The following is a 13787-nucleotide window of genomic DNA, read 5'->3' on the forward strand; positions in this document are numbered from 1 at the left end:
GCTGTCCAGGTGCACTTCACCATTTCAATGACTGATGCAGAAGGAGAAATATAGGATTATTTTGACATAAGGTTTATTTAGAACAAGCTCAAGCTACTGCTCCAACTCAAGACTATGTCATTCATCTGCAGCTCATCTGGGGAATAAACTCACCTGTTTTCCACTTCTCTGCTAACAGTACTCGGACCTGGCTTAGACCTCTGGCTCCCCTGGCTGGACACTTACCCCCATCTACCACCTTTCCTTTGGGATCTCACTGCATTTCTCATCCCAAACATCAGGAGCTCATTGAGCTCACAACACCTTGATGCTCGGTCTGCAGCAGTCCCCACTCCAAGCCCCACACATTACCTTACTCTCCACCACGGAGATGAGGATCTGCTCCATGATGCTGCTGGTTGCAGGGATGGAGGTCTGGATGTGGCCGATGACGATGCCGATGGCCACACGGGACAGCTCATAGCTGAGGTGGGTGTTCCTGCGCACCAGCTCGATCAGTTCGGCACCAATTGTCTTGGGCACGGAGGCCACCAGGCCACTGGGTTCTGCTGGCAGCGACTCCACCCCAGCTGCCTTCTTATCCTCCAGGCAGAGGTTGCTGAAGGCATCCAGGCTTGCAGGGGGGGCCACAGCAGTTTTCTTTACCTGAGAAGTCTTCTCCCCATCCATGTTGTGGGACCTCTGGCTCCCCCCTTCAGCTGGCGGTGCTGGGGCAGCCCTCTTGGACTGGGGAGATTTGCTGGAATCCTTTGGGGAAGTCCCATAACGGGAATGGGTCACAGAGCCGCTGTCCAAATTGCGTGTGATCGTGGTATGGACACTCCGGCTCGGGACAGGGGGTGGAGTGTTGGCAGGACTGGAGGTGGCTGTTGGGAGAGCGGTCTCGGACACAGAAGAAGCAGTGTACAAGGTATCCAGGGATGTCGTGCTTATAGAGGAGGCACTAGAAGCTGACCCAGGAATAATTTCAACAGCATCTGAAAGGGAACAATTAAACATGCCTTAGCAACAGCATCAAAGGAAAAGAGAAAAAAACCAAATTGCTACAGCGCAGTCCATTAAAAGGCTCATTGTGCATGCGACCAGAGCAGTTTAACTCCTCTTCCTGCCTCACTTATCTCAAAGCAAAATTGTACCAGTTCTCTCTGGAGCATTCCCACACAATCACCTCTTTAGAAAGGGGAAAGCTACTCTGTTGAGATGAATACCCTTCAAAGGGCTTAGTGTTTTACACAGGGGGAGGGAGGGAGGGACGGACAGAACTAAGAGACAGCAAAGTCTTTTCCCCCTGGGTTAGGCTTTTTCTGCATTAAGGATGTAAGCCCTCACTTTTGAAAGACGGTGTCTCAGAACTGCAAGACACAGAAGGCTTCACACACCAGCCTGCACCTCCCTCTTGCACACACCCCACAGTTAGCACCGACAGTGAAGGAAACACTTGACTGACAACCTCTCTAGTCCCTCCCTTTCAGCACTCTCCAACACTTGATCATGAGCCCTGCAGCCCTGCTAGCACCCCCTGATTTCACTAGCCTCCACACTATCTGCTCTACTGTATTTCTCCCCCAACCTCTAGTTTTTACTAGCTCTAGCAGTGGGAATTCCACCTTCCAAGGCAAAAAAACCATAACGAGCAAAGAGATATTAAGATTTTTCTTCCCTTTAACCTGGTCTTACATATCATTTTGATAAATCTTATCCGTTAGTTTCTAGTGGGCAGAAATGTATCTGAGTCCTTCCCTGACTATGAAAACAATTACTTGGGCAAACAGTGGGCTACCTAGAGCTTCCCAGAAGCAGCTGGTGTTAATGCTGGAAGAGAAGCAGCTGCACCCCAAGGGGAGCCCAGTTCTCAGGGAAGGCAGTTACACACCTCCCACCCGCAAAGGAAGGAGCAGTGGGACAGATGTGAAATGCCTTTGCTGCCCCTCTGCAGGCAACTCCAACCCCTCCTGCTCCATCAGTGCTTGCAGCCCTCCACTAGTCCATCCACCAGTCCCCCAAAAGTAAACACCAGCTAGGCAGAAAAACTGGGCCCTTCCCTCCCACACAGGTTCAGCATCCCTCTTTTTCCTCCTCCTCATAGAGGATCAATTCATGAATCATAGCTCCCCCCATGCTTCATTAAATCAAAATAATGAGTTGAATGAAACTGACCTTTGTGAACTCCCACTACTCCAGTGAAAAATGGCTCAATACCATTAAGTACCATTAAGGAAGCTGGTGCTGGTCCCAGGTCTCAATTACCTGCAAATCAATAGCTCTGCCCTGCTCCACACAAGGGGACACGAGTGGGCTTGAGATGGGCTGAGTGTCACCAATGGCATCACTGTCACAGCACAGCAGAGCACTTGGGCAAGCTGGCAGCAAGTCAGCAGGATGTACAAAGAAAGTGCTCAACAGATTGGGAGTCAAAAGCAAGACCTGAGACTGCATTAAAAGCCAGTGAGTCCCCCTGGTGAAGTATCACACTCTTCACTGCAAGGGAACACTCCCTCTGCCTTATTGGGAGATGGCCATGGTGTCTGTGGGAGAAAAAGGATCTTAAACCACTGCAGTTGTGCACTGGCCAGACTAGCCACAGGAGCAAGCAGAGAGTTGCTCCATGCAGAGCACTATGATTCCCAGGGCCATAGGCACTGAAAGAGCAGGAGGATGCTGTACCTGGCACCCATCCACAAGCTGCTCAGACCCTCCCAAATCAGAACAGGCTTGAAGGAGTACTGGTCACCAGCTCAGGACCATTAGCATTAAAACCTACAGGAATCTAGGCTATATATATTTTACAGATATATTTTTAAGGATATAAACCATATAGGACTTCAGGAAATGGATAAGGATGCTCATCTAAGCACAGACCAGAAGCATTCAGGTCTCATGGCTGTTACACTGCCCAGTGTCCATTTCATGCCCGAGACCTGGAGAGCAGTTTGTCCTTACTTTTAATGGGAGCAGCAATCTGTGTGTTCTTGCGCTTCTCTGGAGGTGGGGGGGTGACAGGAGCAGCACGCCGGGACTGTGGCGGGATCTATAAGGAAAGATTTCAGAGCAATCAAAGGAGGTTGACAATAAAGACATTTTCTTTTACGAAGCCTTCTTTCTCGCGTGCATGTGTGGATTTGTCCTTACATCTCTCTCGTCATTTGAGGCAGTTTTCTCAGGAGGACAAATGTTAATAGGCGGCCTCCTAGAAGAACAAAGCAGCACTCAAACTGACTTCATCCCCTCTCTGTGACAGGCAAAGCAGCCCTTGTTTAATTGCTGTGTTCAGCAGCACATGGCACATACGTCGTGTAGACCTGTCAAGCATTTACTCCTTTATTCCAAATGCAATCCCACACACTTACCATGTCTCCACATTACTCTCAATAGCTCCACAGAGGCTGCAAACAGAGTGCGTATTTACACACTCTTCTGGAGAGATCCATTACATCAGCTACAAATACCCTTGCAGACAGACAAGACCAAGGACTGGAAACATGTAAATGCTTTTTCCATGCTTTCAAAGCTATTTCTGCTCATGCAGGGAGAAAATAGGGCTTGACCCTCTGTGCAGTACTATGCTACCTATAGCAAGACGCAGTGGGAGAAGCTTTGCCAGGGAGTTGCATTAACTCTCCACATCTGGGATTTCTCCTGTAAGTCTCTTCTTCTAGGATTGCCAAACAAGCAATGTATGAGCCCCAGGCTCAGATTCCTACACTCATCTTTTCCTGTCAGATCTAAACACCATGATCACCAATATCACTTTCACCCACAATTACTCCAGGGAGGTGCAGCCTCAGGGTTAACCTCTAATCAGTAGGGCATCACTGAACACAGCAGCCAAGCTAAGTGGGAGCATGTTGCATCAATACTCCAGTCCCCACAGCCCAGCAGCTCAGGGCCAGGAGACTCTGCTTGGGACCTCTTAGGACTGCTGGGATTCAGAGCCTGCTGCCTCAAACGTGCCTCTGCTTTTATGGGATATTGCAATCGCTGTCTGGCCAAACCTCCCAGGGGAGTACAGGAAGGGAAAGGAGGTGATGGTCTGAATGCCTTGGGTCACCCAGCTTTCAACCATTTGGAATCTATAGTGACATTCAGTCCATCACAAGTGAAAATTTTCCAGGTTTGTTTAGCCCTGGAAGAAAAGTTTTTCTGTGCCCTGTCATTGCTGAATAAACCTATATGAACACCACAGAGGGCACAGATCTCTGCCACCCCACAGTGAAAATCTGAGACAGGCCCCTGAAGGGTCTCTAACTTACGTAGCTCAGTAGAAGGAGAATGAAAAATGTGCTTTTTTTCCCCCAGACCCAGGAAGGGCAAAAACCTCCTCTGAAATGGGAGCAAAGATATTTCTGTAAATAAAACACCTTCAAAAGCCACTTCAAACATTCAAGACTCGATGTCAAAAGCTAAAGATGTGCTCACAGCCCACGTCTAGATCCACTAGACAAGTGAAGACACAGCAGTTTGCACAAAGACTTTTAAAAAAAGATCTCTTAGTCTCTTTCCCACCCAACACCAAATACATCCAACCTTATACCACGTCATATAAAAAGTCACTCCTTTACAAGCACCTTCAGCTGGTGAATTAGCAGGAGCCACTGCTGCAGACTCCCCGCCTGCACGCCCTGCTCTTGTCAATCCACCCCACATTGTTCTCTGGGTGGAATGCTATTCGATACTTGCATACAGCTTCAAAAATGATCCGTGTCGGTCCAAAAAGAGACTGCACAGCTGAGAGAGGTCAAGCAGATCAGGAGGGGTCTCTGCATTGCATGGTTGGCAGGCTGGCCCCAAATCCAGAAAGCTCAGCTGTGCTAAAAGCAGAGCCCTGTCTGCAGAGCGCTGGAGCTGACAGCACGAGTCAGAGCTGCTTGGCACAGCACGGCCACAATTACTGAGGCAGTGGGATTTAGCAGACAGGCAGGCTCAGAGCTTAGCACAGATGCATGACATTGTTTGGAGATAGCGAGGGTTGGGTCATTCTGGAGTATTGCCATGGCTTCATTAGCCCTTCCAAACTTACCACACAAGTTTAACACAGTTACCACAGGCTAGTGCTTAACTTAATAGATGTACAGCTAATGCTAGCTCAGCACCTGCCAGTTTAGACAGCCCCACACCACAGTACAAGCGGCTGCGAGTAGAACGTGCAGCATCGCAGGAATTACCCTGTGCTTGCCCAAGCCGCATGGTCAGGAGCTGTGAGATATAACCGATGGCCATCCCCTCCCTCCACCCCATGTCCTAGCCACTGCTTGGGGCCAACAGGAGGATGCACAACATCCAAACCCCCAAAGGGAAAGGGAGAAAATATCCTCTGTGCAGCTGCCATGCACAAGCTGACCACGCAGGAGTCCTTGAAGTTCAGATCCCACCTGTCCAGAGGGGGGAAAGATGAGGGACCTTACCAAAGGTTCAGAGAAAAGCAACTGTACTCGTGTTGAAAGCCTCCCTTTCCCCAGGCCTCTATAAGGGCACTGTGAACTTCCCCAAATCCACAGATTTTACACATCTGCTTCCCTTCCTTCACCCTTTTGCAAGGACTGATAGCAGGCTGTGCTCCCTGTGCTGCTCAAAGACAAGAGCTGACTCAACCACAACACTCCCATTCCCTTCGCAACCAAGCAGGCAAAGAACATCACCACTCTGACTCCTGGGAACAAGGTTATTAGAGTAGTACCCTTTAAACAAAATAATAAAACAGTAAACCAAACTAACAATCTCCCACCCACCTCCTCCTCCAGGCAAACTCTGCCAAGCCAGACACACTGGACTGTAGCAAAGGTTTCCAGAGATGAGCATCACAAACTCACTGAGCACGCACAAATGCAGCAGACTGACTAAAATACTCCAAGAGCCCAACCTCCACTCTTGGCAGCTGGTATGGCAGCAGCCCCAGCCTCCCACCTTATGCTGACTGTGGAGGAGCTGAAGATAAGCTCAGCACAAGTGCCCTCACCAAGTACTGAAGCCAGTTCAGGCCTGGGAGCAAAGCCGCTGAGAGGAAATTTGCACTTCAAATTTTGCTTGAGTTTTCAGATGCAAACACTTGAGTGCACCTGAAAATCCCAAGCAATGAAAAGCACATGCCAAGACCCTTGCTCCTCTGGAGCTAGTGAGAAAGTTTAGATTTCAGTAGGTCTCCTCTTAGACTACTGCATAACCAGTGGAAGAAAGCAATGCTGCTTCCTCCACTCTGTATTTTCAAAGCGCACCGGAAATCCACCAACTGAGCTGTTAAAATCTCAAGGAGCCCTTTCAGCACAGGGCTAAGCTGGAAGCCCTTCAACTGCATTCTCAGTGCCACCCAGACAGAAACAGTTCTTTGTCAGCCAAGGAAATTTGTCTTCCTCCTTTTTGGCAAGCAACCAAACCACAGACCAGATAAAGACAGGGAACCAGCATGGAGAATGGGCTGTACGGTGCCCCATTTGCTCAGCCCATAATGTACAGGCTTGAGAATGGAGCTGGTTTGACTGCCAAAGAACAAAAACGAATACTGAGGAGAAAAATGGGCTTTGTAGGAATTGCTATGTTCAGCCAGAGTAAGCCAGAGCTACCTTTCATCTCCCCAAACTCACAGTTCTTCATGTGTAAAACAAGCCTCATCTGCTAGGGAAGACAGTGTATCAGTACCTTATAAACGCAATGCCTCCAAACACTCGGCCCAGAGAGATGAAGAAAAACTACAGTGCACGTGTTCATCTGTAGGAGGAATAAAAAATCTCCATGCTCATCCTTGCTTGGCGCCTTTAGCCCTAACATCCAGCTACACCTACACAGGGAAATCTGGCACATCATTCATCCCCAACAGCCACAGCCTCCGTCCTAGGCTGCTACTTTGAAGCCTCACTGACGCCACACTGTAACCTTGGAACTGCGTGTCGCTGAGATAAAAAAAGATCTGCTCTAAATCTGATTTCCTGCAATTTCCCTTTAATTCATCATGATAAGCAACCTTCAGACAAAGCAGGATCTTTGGGGTTTTTTTGGCTTTTTGTTTTGTTTTGAGTAGTATAAATAGGCAGCCACAGCAGATAAAATGCTTAAGGACCAATGATCTTGTGCAGACATAACAAGGGAGAAATGAAGCAGTGCTGAGTGCTTGGAGGGGGCTCTGCTGCTCACGTCAAAACTGCCTTTCAAAGCATTTTCCAGGGAGCCTGCAACTCTTTTAGAAAGTTGCCAAGAGATAGTCACACAGTATAAAGTGGATTTTGCATGTTCCCATAAAACTGTGGACCCTCAAGGATTCCAAAAAGCATGACAAGTGTAAATAGCAAAGGGACTGTTCCAGATTTCTTACACCGAGACACCAACACTTTATACTGCAGTAATCCCAGGTCAGCAACACAAACACTTGATTTGTAACTTCAGCTGCAAAGGCATTTTATTCAACAGGACAAGCAATGTCACACCACCAAAGGAGGAACCTAGCAAGTGTCCAGCCACTGTTACCTGATAGAGACCTTCATCGTCCTCCTCGAACTCGGTGTTGGGGAGGCTGTGGTGTCGCTCATACCCCATCCGGCACACCCCGTTGGGCTGCCGGGACACATCCAGGTGGTGGTCACTGGTGGACTGAGTCATAACTGTCCCCTGCGGGGTGGGAGAGTGGCTTTTACGGGACACAGTCTCCTTCCGGTGATGGATCAGTTTTCTGAAACGGAATGATGACATCAGGAAGAGCAAAGCTCAAGGGAGTGACCATGCTGCAACATTTAAATTATTTTTTAATGATTTATTGCATTTGGGCTATATATACCAGAATGGGCTGCATTACTCTGAACACCAACTCGTTTCATTAACAACTAAGGAAGCACTTCTGGGGGAGGAAGGAAGAGGCTTTGCAAGAGCCCATAATTTATTCATCAGTTCACTGGAGAAAAATGCCTCTTCCTCGGGCGAGAGTCACATATTGCATTGCAAGCTTCAGAAATTGCCTGCACTTTAGAATTGCTATTCAACTGAGATTAAACCAGCATGCCTCAGCACAGAGTGCGAGGTGTCAGAGAAAACAAAAATTCTCCTCACAAGCAATTATTTGAGAACATATTAAAGACCTTGTGTCACATGCCAACAACCTCTACAATTCCTGGCTGGTAAAGCAGAGAAAATGCAGCCAGAAAGGTTTTGGATTTCTCCTCCAAGCCTACAGTGGCTGAGAATCTCCTCTTCTTGGCATGCAGAGGGATAGAGAAGCAAGGCCAAAGCTCCACTTTGCTGGACACAGTTGTCAGAAGGAGCAGCATCAGCTCAAACACTGGGAAGCTGTCTGAATGCAGCAGCACTCTGCAGCACAGGGGCTCCAATCAACAACATCCAACATCCCTCAAGGACAGAATGACACTATGACCACCCTCCATCTGCCAGCTCTCCCAGATGCCCATCATACTTACTGGAGGACATCTCTCTGCTCCAGGTTGTATTTTCCCCCATTCTTCATGGCTGCATTGTGCACAGCCTCAATGGCACGGTCAATGGACTGGAGAACCACATCCTGCTCCAGCACCTGAGAAAAAACATCCAACATGCTACTGTGCCCTTCAGCTGAGGTTCTTTTGCACCAGAGTTTATGCCAGGAGAGACCATAGTACAGTAAACTCCCAGAGTTTATGTTTGGGAAAGAAAGTCAGAGTTACAAGCACCAAAGTCCAATGATTCCTACAGGGAGACCAGAGACAAAGCTTCAGGACCATGCAGCAGCCTTGAATATTTAGCCTCCTGCAGGGAGGTTTTAGAGATCCCCCTGGAAAGCCAAGCTTATCCCAAGCCCAATTATTCCTGCTCTTACTGCCCTACTATGGAGCAAATTCACAACTGTGAACGTGACAGTTGAAATCTGGTGGCCTCCAGAGTCTATTGACTCTGGATGGGGGTTTTTTTGCTCACTATTTCTTGATGGTTTTCATACTTGGTTTGTAACTTGAAGCATCTTTTCCAAATCTCCACCCAAGCTGTCACAGTAACATTTATTCCTCCCGCCAGCCAGCTTAGCACTCATTACTGCATTAAAATAAACAGCAGCCTTGAAAGAAGAAACACCAAAGACACCACTCCCTGAGCTCACACAGGAGGCTAGAAGGGGAACAGGAAGATAAAGCAGGTTTCTATACTCTATACTATATTCTATACTATACTCTAAAAGGCTATGTTTATTAACAGTTGACATGCCTTCAGGAGAAAAGACCTTTACAGGACTAAGGCAGAAGGCAAAGGACACACTGCTGAGTCTTCGACCCACAGGTCTCTCATAAGCTGCCACTGGTGCCAGCACCATCCGTTCGCTCCCGCTGCTCCAGCCTCAGCCCACGCACAAGGGGAGGAAGGGAATGCTCGGGCTCCAGTGCTCACTGCAGCTGTTTGAACACTAAATCCTCTCTTTATCTTCACTTGCTCACCCCCTCCCTGCATCAGAGCAACTATTTATCCAGCCAAGGAGCGGCTGGATTCTCATCAAGGATGCACCTTAATTGGCCTTAGGGGGCTGCAGAGCACAGAAGGGAAGCCCTCCCCGCCAGGGTGAAAGTGCCTGCCTCCATAGCACTGGCATGCAGTTTCTGATAACATGCTATGTATTATTTATATCCTGATTAATTGCTTAACCAAATGTGAATTAACAGCTACCACAGACTGTGGGGAAAAAACAAGGTGTGGATGGGGGGCCTCTTCTGCAATACTCAGCTTTGAAAAATGTAGGAGGGGTTTTTTTGTTAGTTTGCTTTCCCAAGAAAGACAGAGAAGAAAGCATGTGGGGAAAACTTTAAAAATAAAACCAAATTTATTAAAGTATCCGGTCAAGAACAAAACCAACACTCAGAACTCAACCTTGGGATGAAGCTGCAAGCAGCCCCATATGGCCTAGGGATATGGCCTAGGGAGCATTTTGCCACCTCTAACTACAGAACTAAGTAAGGAAACGGAGCAAAGTGTATTTGGACACATTCCAAGGGGGGTTGGAAAGAACAGCAAGTTATTTCAGAGAATTCACCTCCTTTTCTGAGAAGATAAGAGAAAATTACAGCAAGCTGCATGCTCTCTCTGGGAAAGGGGATCAGCGAAGAAGTCTCCAGCACTGCTGTCTCCAGGGGAATGCTAAGTTTTTCTGAGTGCCACAGACCCCTGCTGTCTGCACACCCCACCTGCCCTCCTGCACTCCCACATGAGTCCTCACCCCAAAATTCAACACAACTCCTGCTACAGCCTCCAAACACTGGCCCTGGTGCACTCCCTGGTCCCCTACTTGTAGTTCCTCCGCATTCACCACCACCCCTTCCAAAAACAGCCGCTCTACAAGTTGCACCCCTTTGTGCAGCTTTCTCCCACGCTCCCCAGTTTTCCAGGCCTTCACCCACAAGGGTTTAAGCCCTATCTCAGTCTGATCATCCCAGGGAAGATGGCAGTACAGAGCACTGAATCCTACTGAACAGCTCAACACCTCTGCCCTCTTCCAGAGGGCACATCAGCACAGTCCACGGGAATCCACAGGCTGGAATCATAGAATGGTTTGGGTTGGAAAGGATCTTTTAAATCTTCTAGTTCCAACCCCCCACCATGAGTAGGAATGTCACTCACTAGACCAGATTGCCCAGGGTCCTGTCCAACCTGGCCTTGAACACTTCCAGGGACAGGGCATCCATAACTTCTCTGGGCAACCTCTTCCAGTGCCTCACCACTCTCCAGTTAAAGAATTGCCCCCTAACATCCAATGTAAACCTTGCCTCTTTCAGTTTAAAACATACCTCCCTGTCTTAGCACTACCTGCCAATGTAAAAAGTCATTGCCCATCTTTTTATAAGCTTCCTTTAAGTACTGGAGGCAATGAGGTTTCCCTAAAGCCTTCTCCAGGCTAAACAACCCCACCCTCTCAGCCTGCCTCCATAGGAGAGGTGCTCCTGAGGAGCTGCTCCCTGCTGTGCAACGCCATTTATTATGGAGAGGGTGCTTTCTTTCTGATAAAACAGCATTTTCACACTAATGCAGCAGTGCTGTGACAAACTGGCTTTTAGCTGCTGTGCTCTTTCCTTTTGTTTCTGTTTCCAACCCTCTATTAACAAGGCCCTGTCAAAGGGCTGGAATAAAAAAGCAGCATTAACTTGCCACTTGCACTTTATGACATTGTTGATGCCGCTCATAAATCATCTCCCTTTGTCAGCTGAACTGGGTGGGTGCACGTTGGGTGAGGGTGAAATGGCAGGGTCTTCAGCACAGGGGCAGCCCTACATTCTGGGTTTGTAGGACACTCAGCATTAGGGATCCCCTGCACTGTAGTCATAAAGTTAAAAAATAGAAATCAATATCCTGGATAGATCACGTGATTCAAAGGAATCTGCGCATTCCTCAGGTTAACCAAAATGGCACTGCTTTGTTTGAGGAGGATGGATGAAAAAGCACATTGCAGTTGAAATGAGCACAGATTGCAAGGGGGCAAAAGTCAGGTTTGCCAAGGTCTCACCTATGAGCTCCTTATCCCTAGGACTCAAGGGATTACGTGCTCACAGCAATTCTGGGCAGTGCCTCGCTGTACTCTCCATGCAATCTAGGGAGATCAATCACTCTGCAGGACAAGGGAATCCTGCCTGCATCCAGCACTCATTCCTGCGGATGCTGGCAGCTGGGACACAGGCAGGCAGGGGTCCTGAGCAGTACATCCAGGCATCTCACACATTCACAGGCAGCCCTGGCCATGCACAGCTCTATGGCCTGCAAAGGAGAGAGGCCACAAAGCAGCAGCAAGAGCAGAGTCCTGGAGTGCAGGCAGGAGCTGGGTGTTCCAAAGTCCTGCAGAGTCCTGTGCTGCAGTCCTGCCCCATCCCATGCTCTGGGGTACAGAGATGAAACCCTGCTCATAAGCTAAGGCTCACATGAAAGCAAGGGAATGCATGGAAAGGCCATTGCTGTACAGAGGACTGTCAGAGGAGACGTACCAAGCAAAGCCCAGGAATTCAGCTGGATTTACTGAGGCTGCACGGTGGGGGTTGGCAGAGCCCCGAGCAACCATTGCAGCACACGAGCTGTCATCTGTGTCCTTCACCAGTTACTGGCTCGCCAGGCACAGGCACAGCCATGCCAGCCACTCTGGGCAGGCAGAGAAGGTGGCAAGGACAGGGCAGTGACACAGCAGTGATGGCAGTGGAAGGCACCGGCCCTTACGGTGTGAGCGCAGGGCTCTCCTCGGTCAGCACGGAGCGATGGTGCCCAGGCTGTGGCCAAGAGGCATCAACAGGACACCACCTTCTGCCCAACGTACCATGAAGATCAAAGAGTATTTGCTGAGGTATTGATAACACACTCCCACTGGTGCCTCACCCCAGAAAGGAGTGGCCGCCACCCACTCTATCAGATATTTCTGCTTTAATCAAACAAAACGCTGCAGCAGAGAAATGCTGGGCTCCGTAAGCAGCCTGTCTCCACCAGCCTGGCTACAGCCAGAGGCAGGGGAAGAGCAGAAAATGACCCTTGGTGATCACAGCCCATACTGGCTATGGGGCACTGTATCACAGAACCAGAGGTACCACCAGCACCCCACAGGCTGCTCTGTGGGAACATGGTACTGCTCAATTACAGCCTTGAATATCAGCCAGAAAACTGAATTTCTTCCTTCATAGCCTGGTGTAGGAGAAACACAGAAGCATCAATAAATCATTATTTCCTCGCTCCTTGCTAATAACCTGAGCAAACAAAGGGTCTCCCAAGAGCCTGCTGCCAATTTCCTTCCCACCTGATGAGGACAGAGCCAGACCTCAGCAGTGCCTTGGGGTGCTTTGCACACCCCAGGGTGGCTGGGGAAGGATGCCTTTCCCAGGGCCAAAGACAAGCTTTTAAGAAGTACCCTTCCAGAATGTCTTGTGGGTACCTAAGCACGGCCAACACAGGGCATGGCCCTGCAGAGGCAGGAATGCATCTACCCCCATGCCTCACACTGCTCTCATGCTCACTGTCCCAGGAGCACTCTCCCCAGAGATAGCACACCTGCACAGGATGTGTCGCACAGGCTGGTGAGAGACCCGAGCAATTCAGAAGACACTACACGTGTCTTTGTGGTACAGGCAGCACAACCTCCTCTCCTGTCCTCCGCGGGCTATCAAAAATGTTGCCTCCTCTCTTTTTGTTTTTAATCTTCCCACATGTACCACTGCTGTTGTTTAAATGCACTCACACAGAAGAACTTGCTCAACAGTCTAGAATAATCATACCTTTCAGAAAAGCATTTTCTAGACAAACAGGCTGACAGCTGCATCAGCTCAGACAGGCTGAGCCACTCTGCGTGAGTTAGGCTCCCACATTTATGAAAGTGGCCCATTAACGTATGGCAGGCTTTTCTTTGCCTCTGCAGGGGGCTGTTCCAAGCAAACATAGCACTTTTTTTCTCCTCCTGACTCCCCATTTTTTAGTGATCAAGGGCATTTGCTCTTCTGCATGTGCAGGAATTGGTGCTCTCATGCCTGCAGCTGCCTCTGCAGCCAGAGGAGAGCCCAGGCAGGGCTGCTCATCTTCACCCTCATCTCATTGCCCCAGCTTTCACAACACAACAACAAAGGACAGACAAAGTTTTGTCTCCAGTGACAGCTCAGTTTTCACGCAGCTGCACTGACACAGACCACTGGTGAAATTAGTATATCTATCCCACTGGCATACACAGGCACAGGCTGGTTCTTTGTTACTCAAATCAGAGAGGAACACCACCTCTTAGGTCACATGCCCTTCACCCCCAGTCACCACCAGACTGTCTGCATGCTTATTCCTTCCAGATTGAAATGATCACGGCACCAATTTACAAAAATCAACTATCC

The 13787-nt window shown here is 49.0% G+C and overlaps 1 protein-coding gene across 2 annotated transcripts in view; it reads right to left on the reverse strand.

The window, feature by feature from the left end:
• The window catches only part of NCKIPSD (NCK interacting protein with SH3 domain), a 51037-nt gene that overhangs the window by 21097 nt on the left and 16153 nt on the right, over positions 1-13787 (reverse strand). For both annotated transcript variants that reach the window (XM_032121054.1, XM_032121055.1), the window contains 4 exons: positions 8394-8506; positions 7453-7654; positions 2941-3028; positions 352-977 (listed from right to left, as the gene is read on the reverse strand). In XM_032121054.1, the coding sequence (XP_031976945.1) occupies positions 352-977; positions 2941-3028; positions 7453-7654; positions 8394-8506 (1029 nt within the window). The remainder of the gene's footprint in view (positions 1-351; positions 978-2940; positions 3029-7452; positions 7655-8393; positions 8507-13787) is intronic.

Source organism: Corvus moneduloides, chromosome 11, assembly GCF_009650955.1.
Source record: "Corvus moneduloides isolate bCorMon1 chromosome 11, bCorMon1.pri, whole genome shotgun sequence".
In the NCBI taxonomy this organism is placed as follows: Eukaryota; Metazoa; Chordata; class Aves; order Passeriformes; family Corvidae; genus Corvus; species Corvus moneduloides.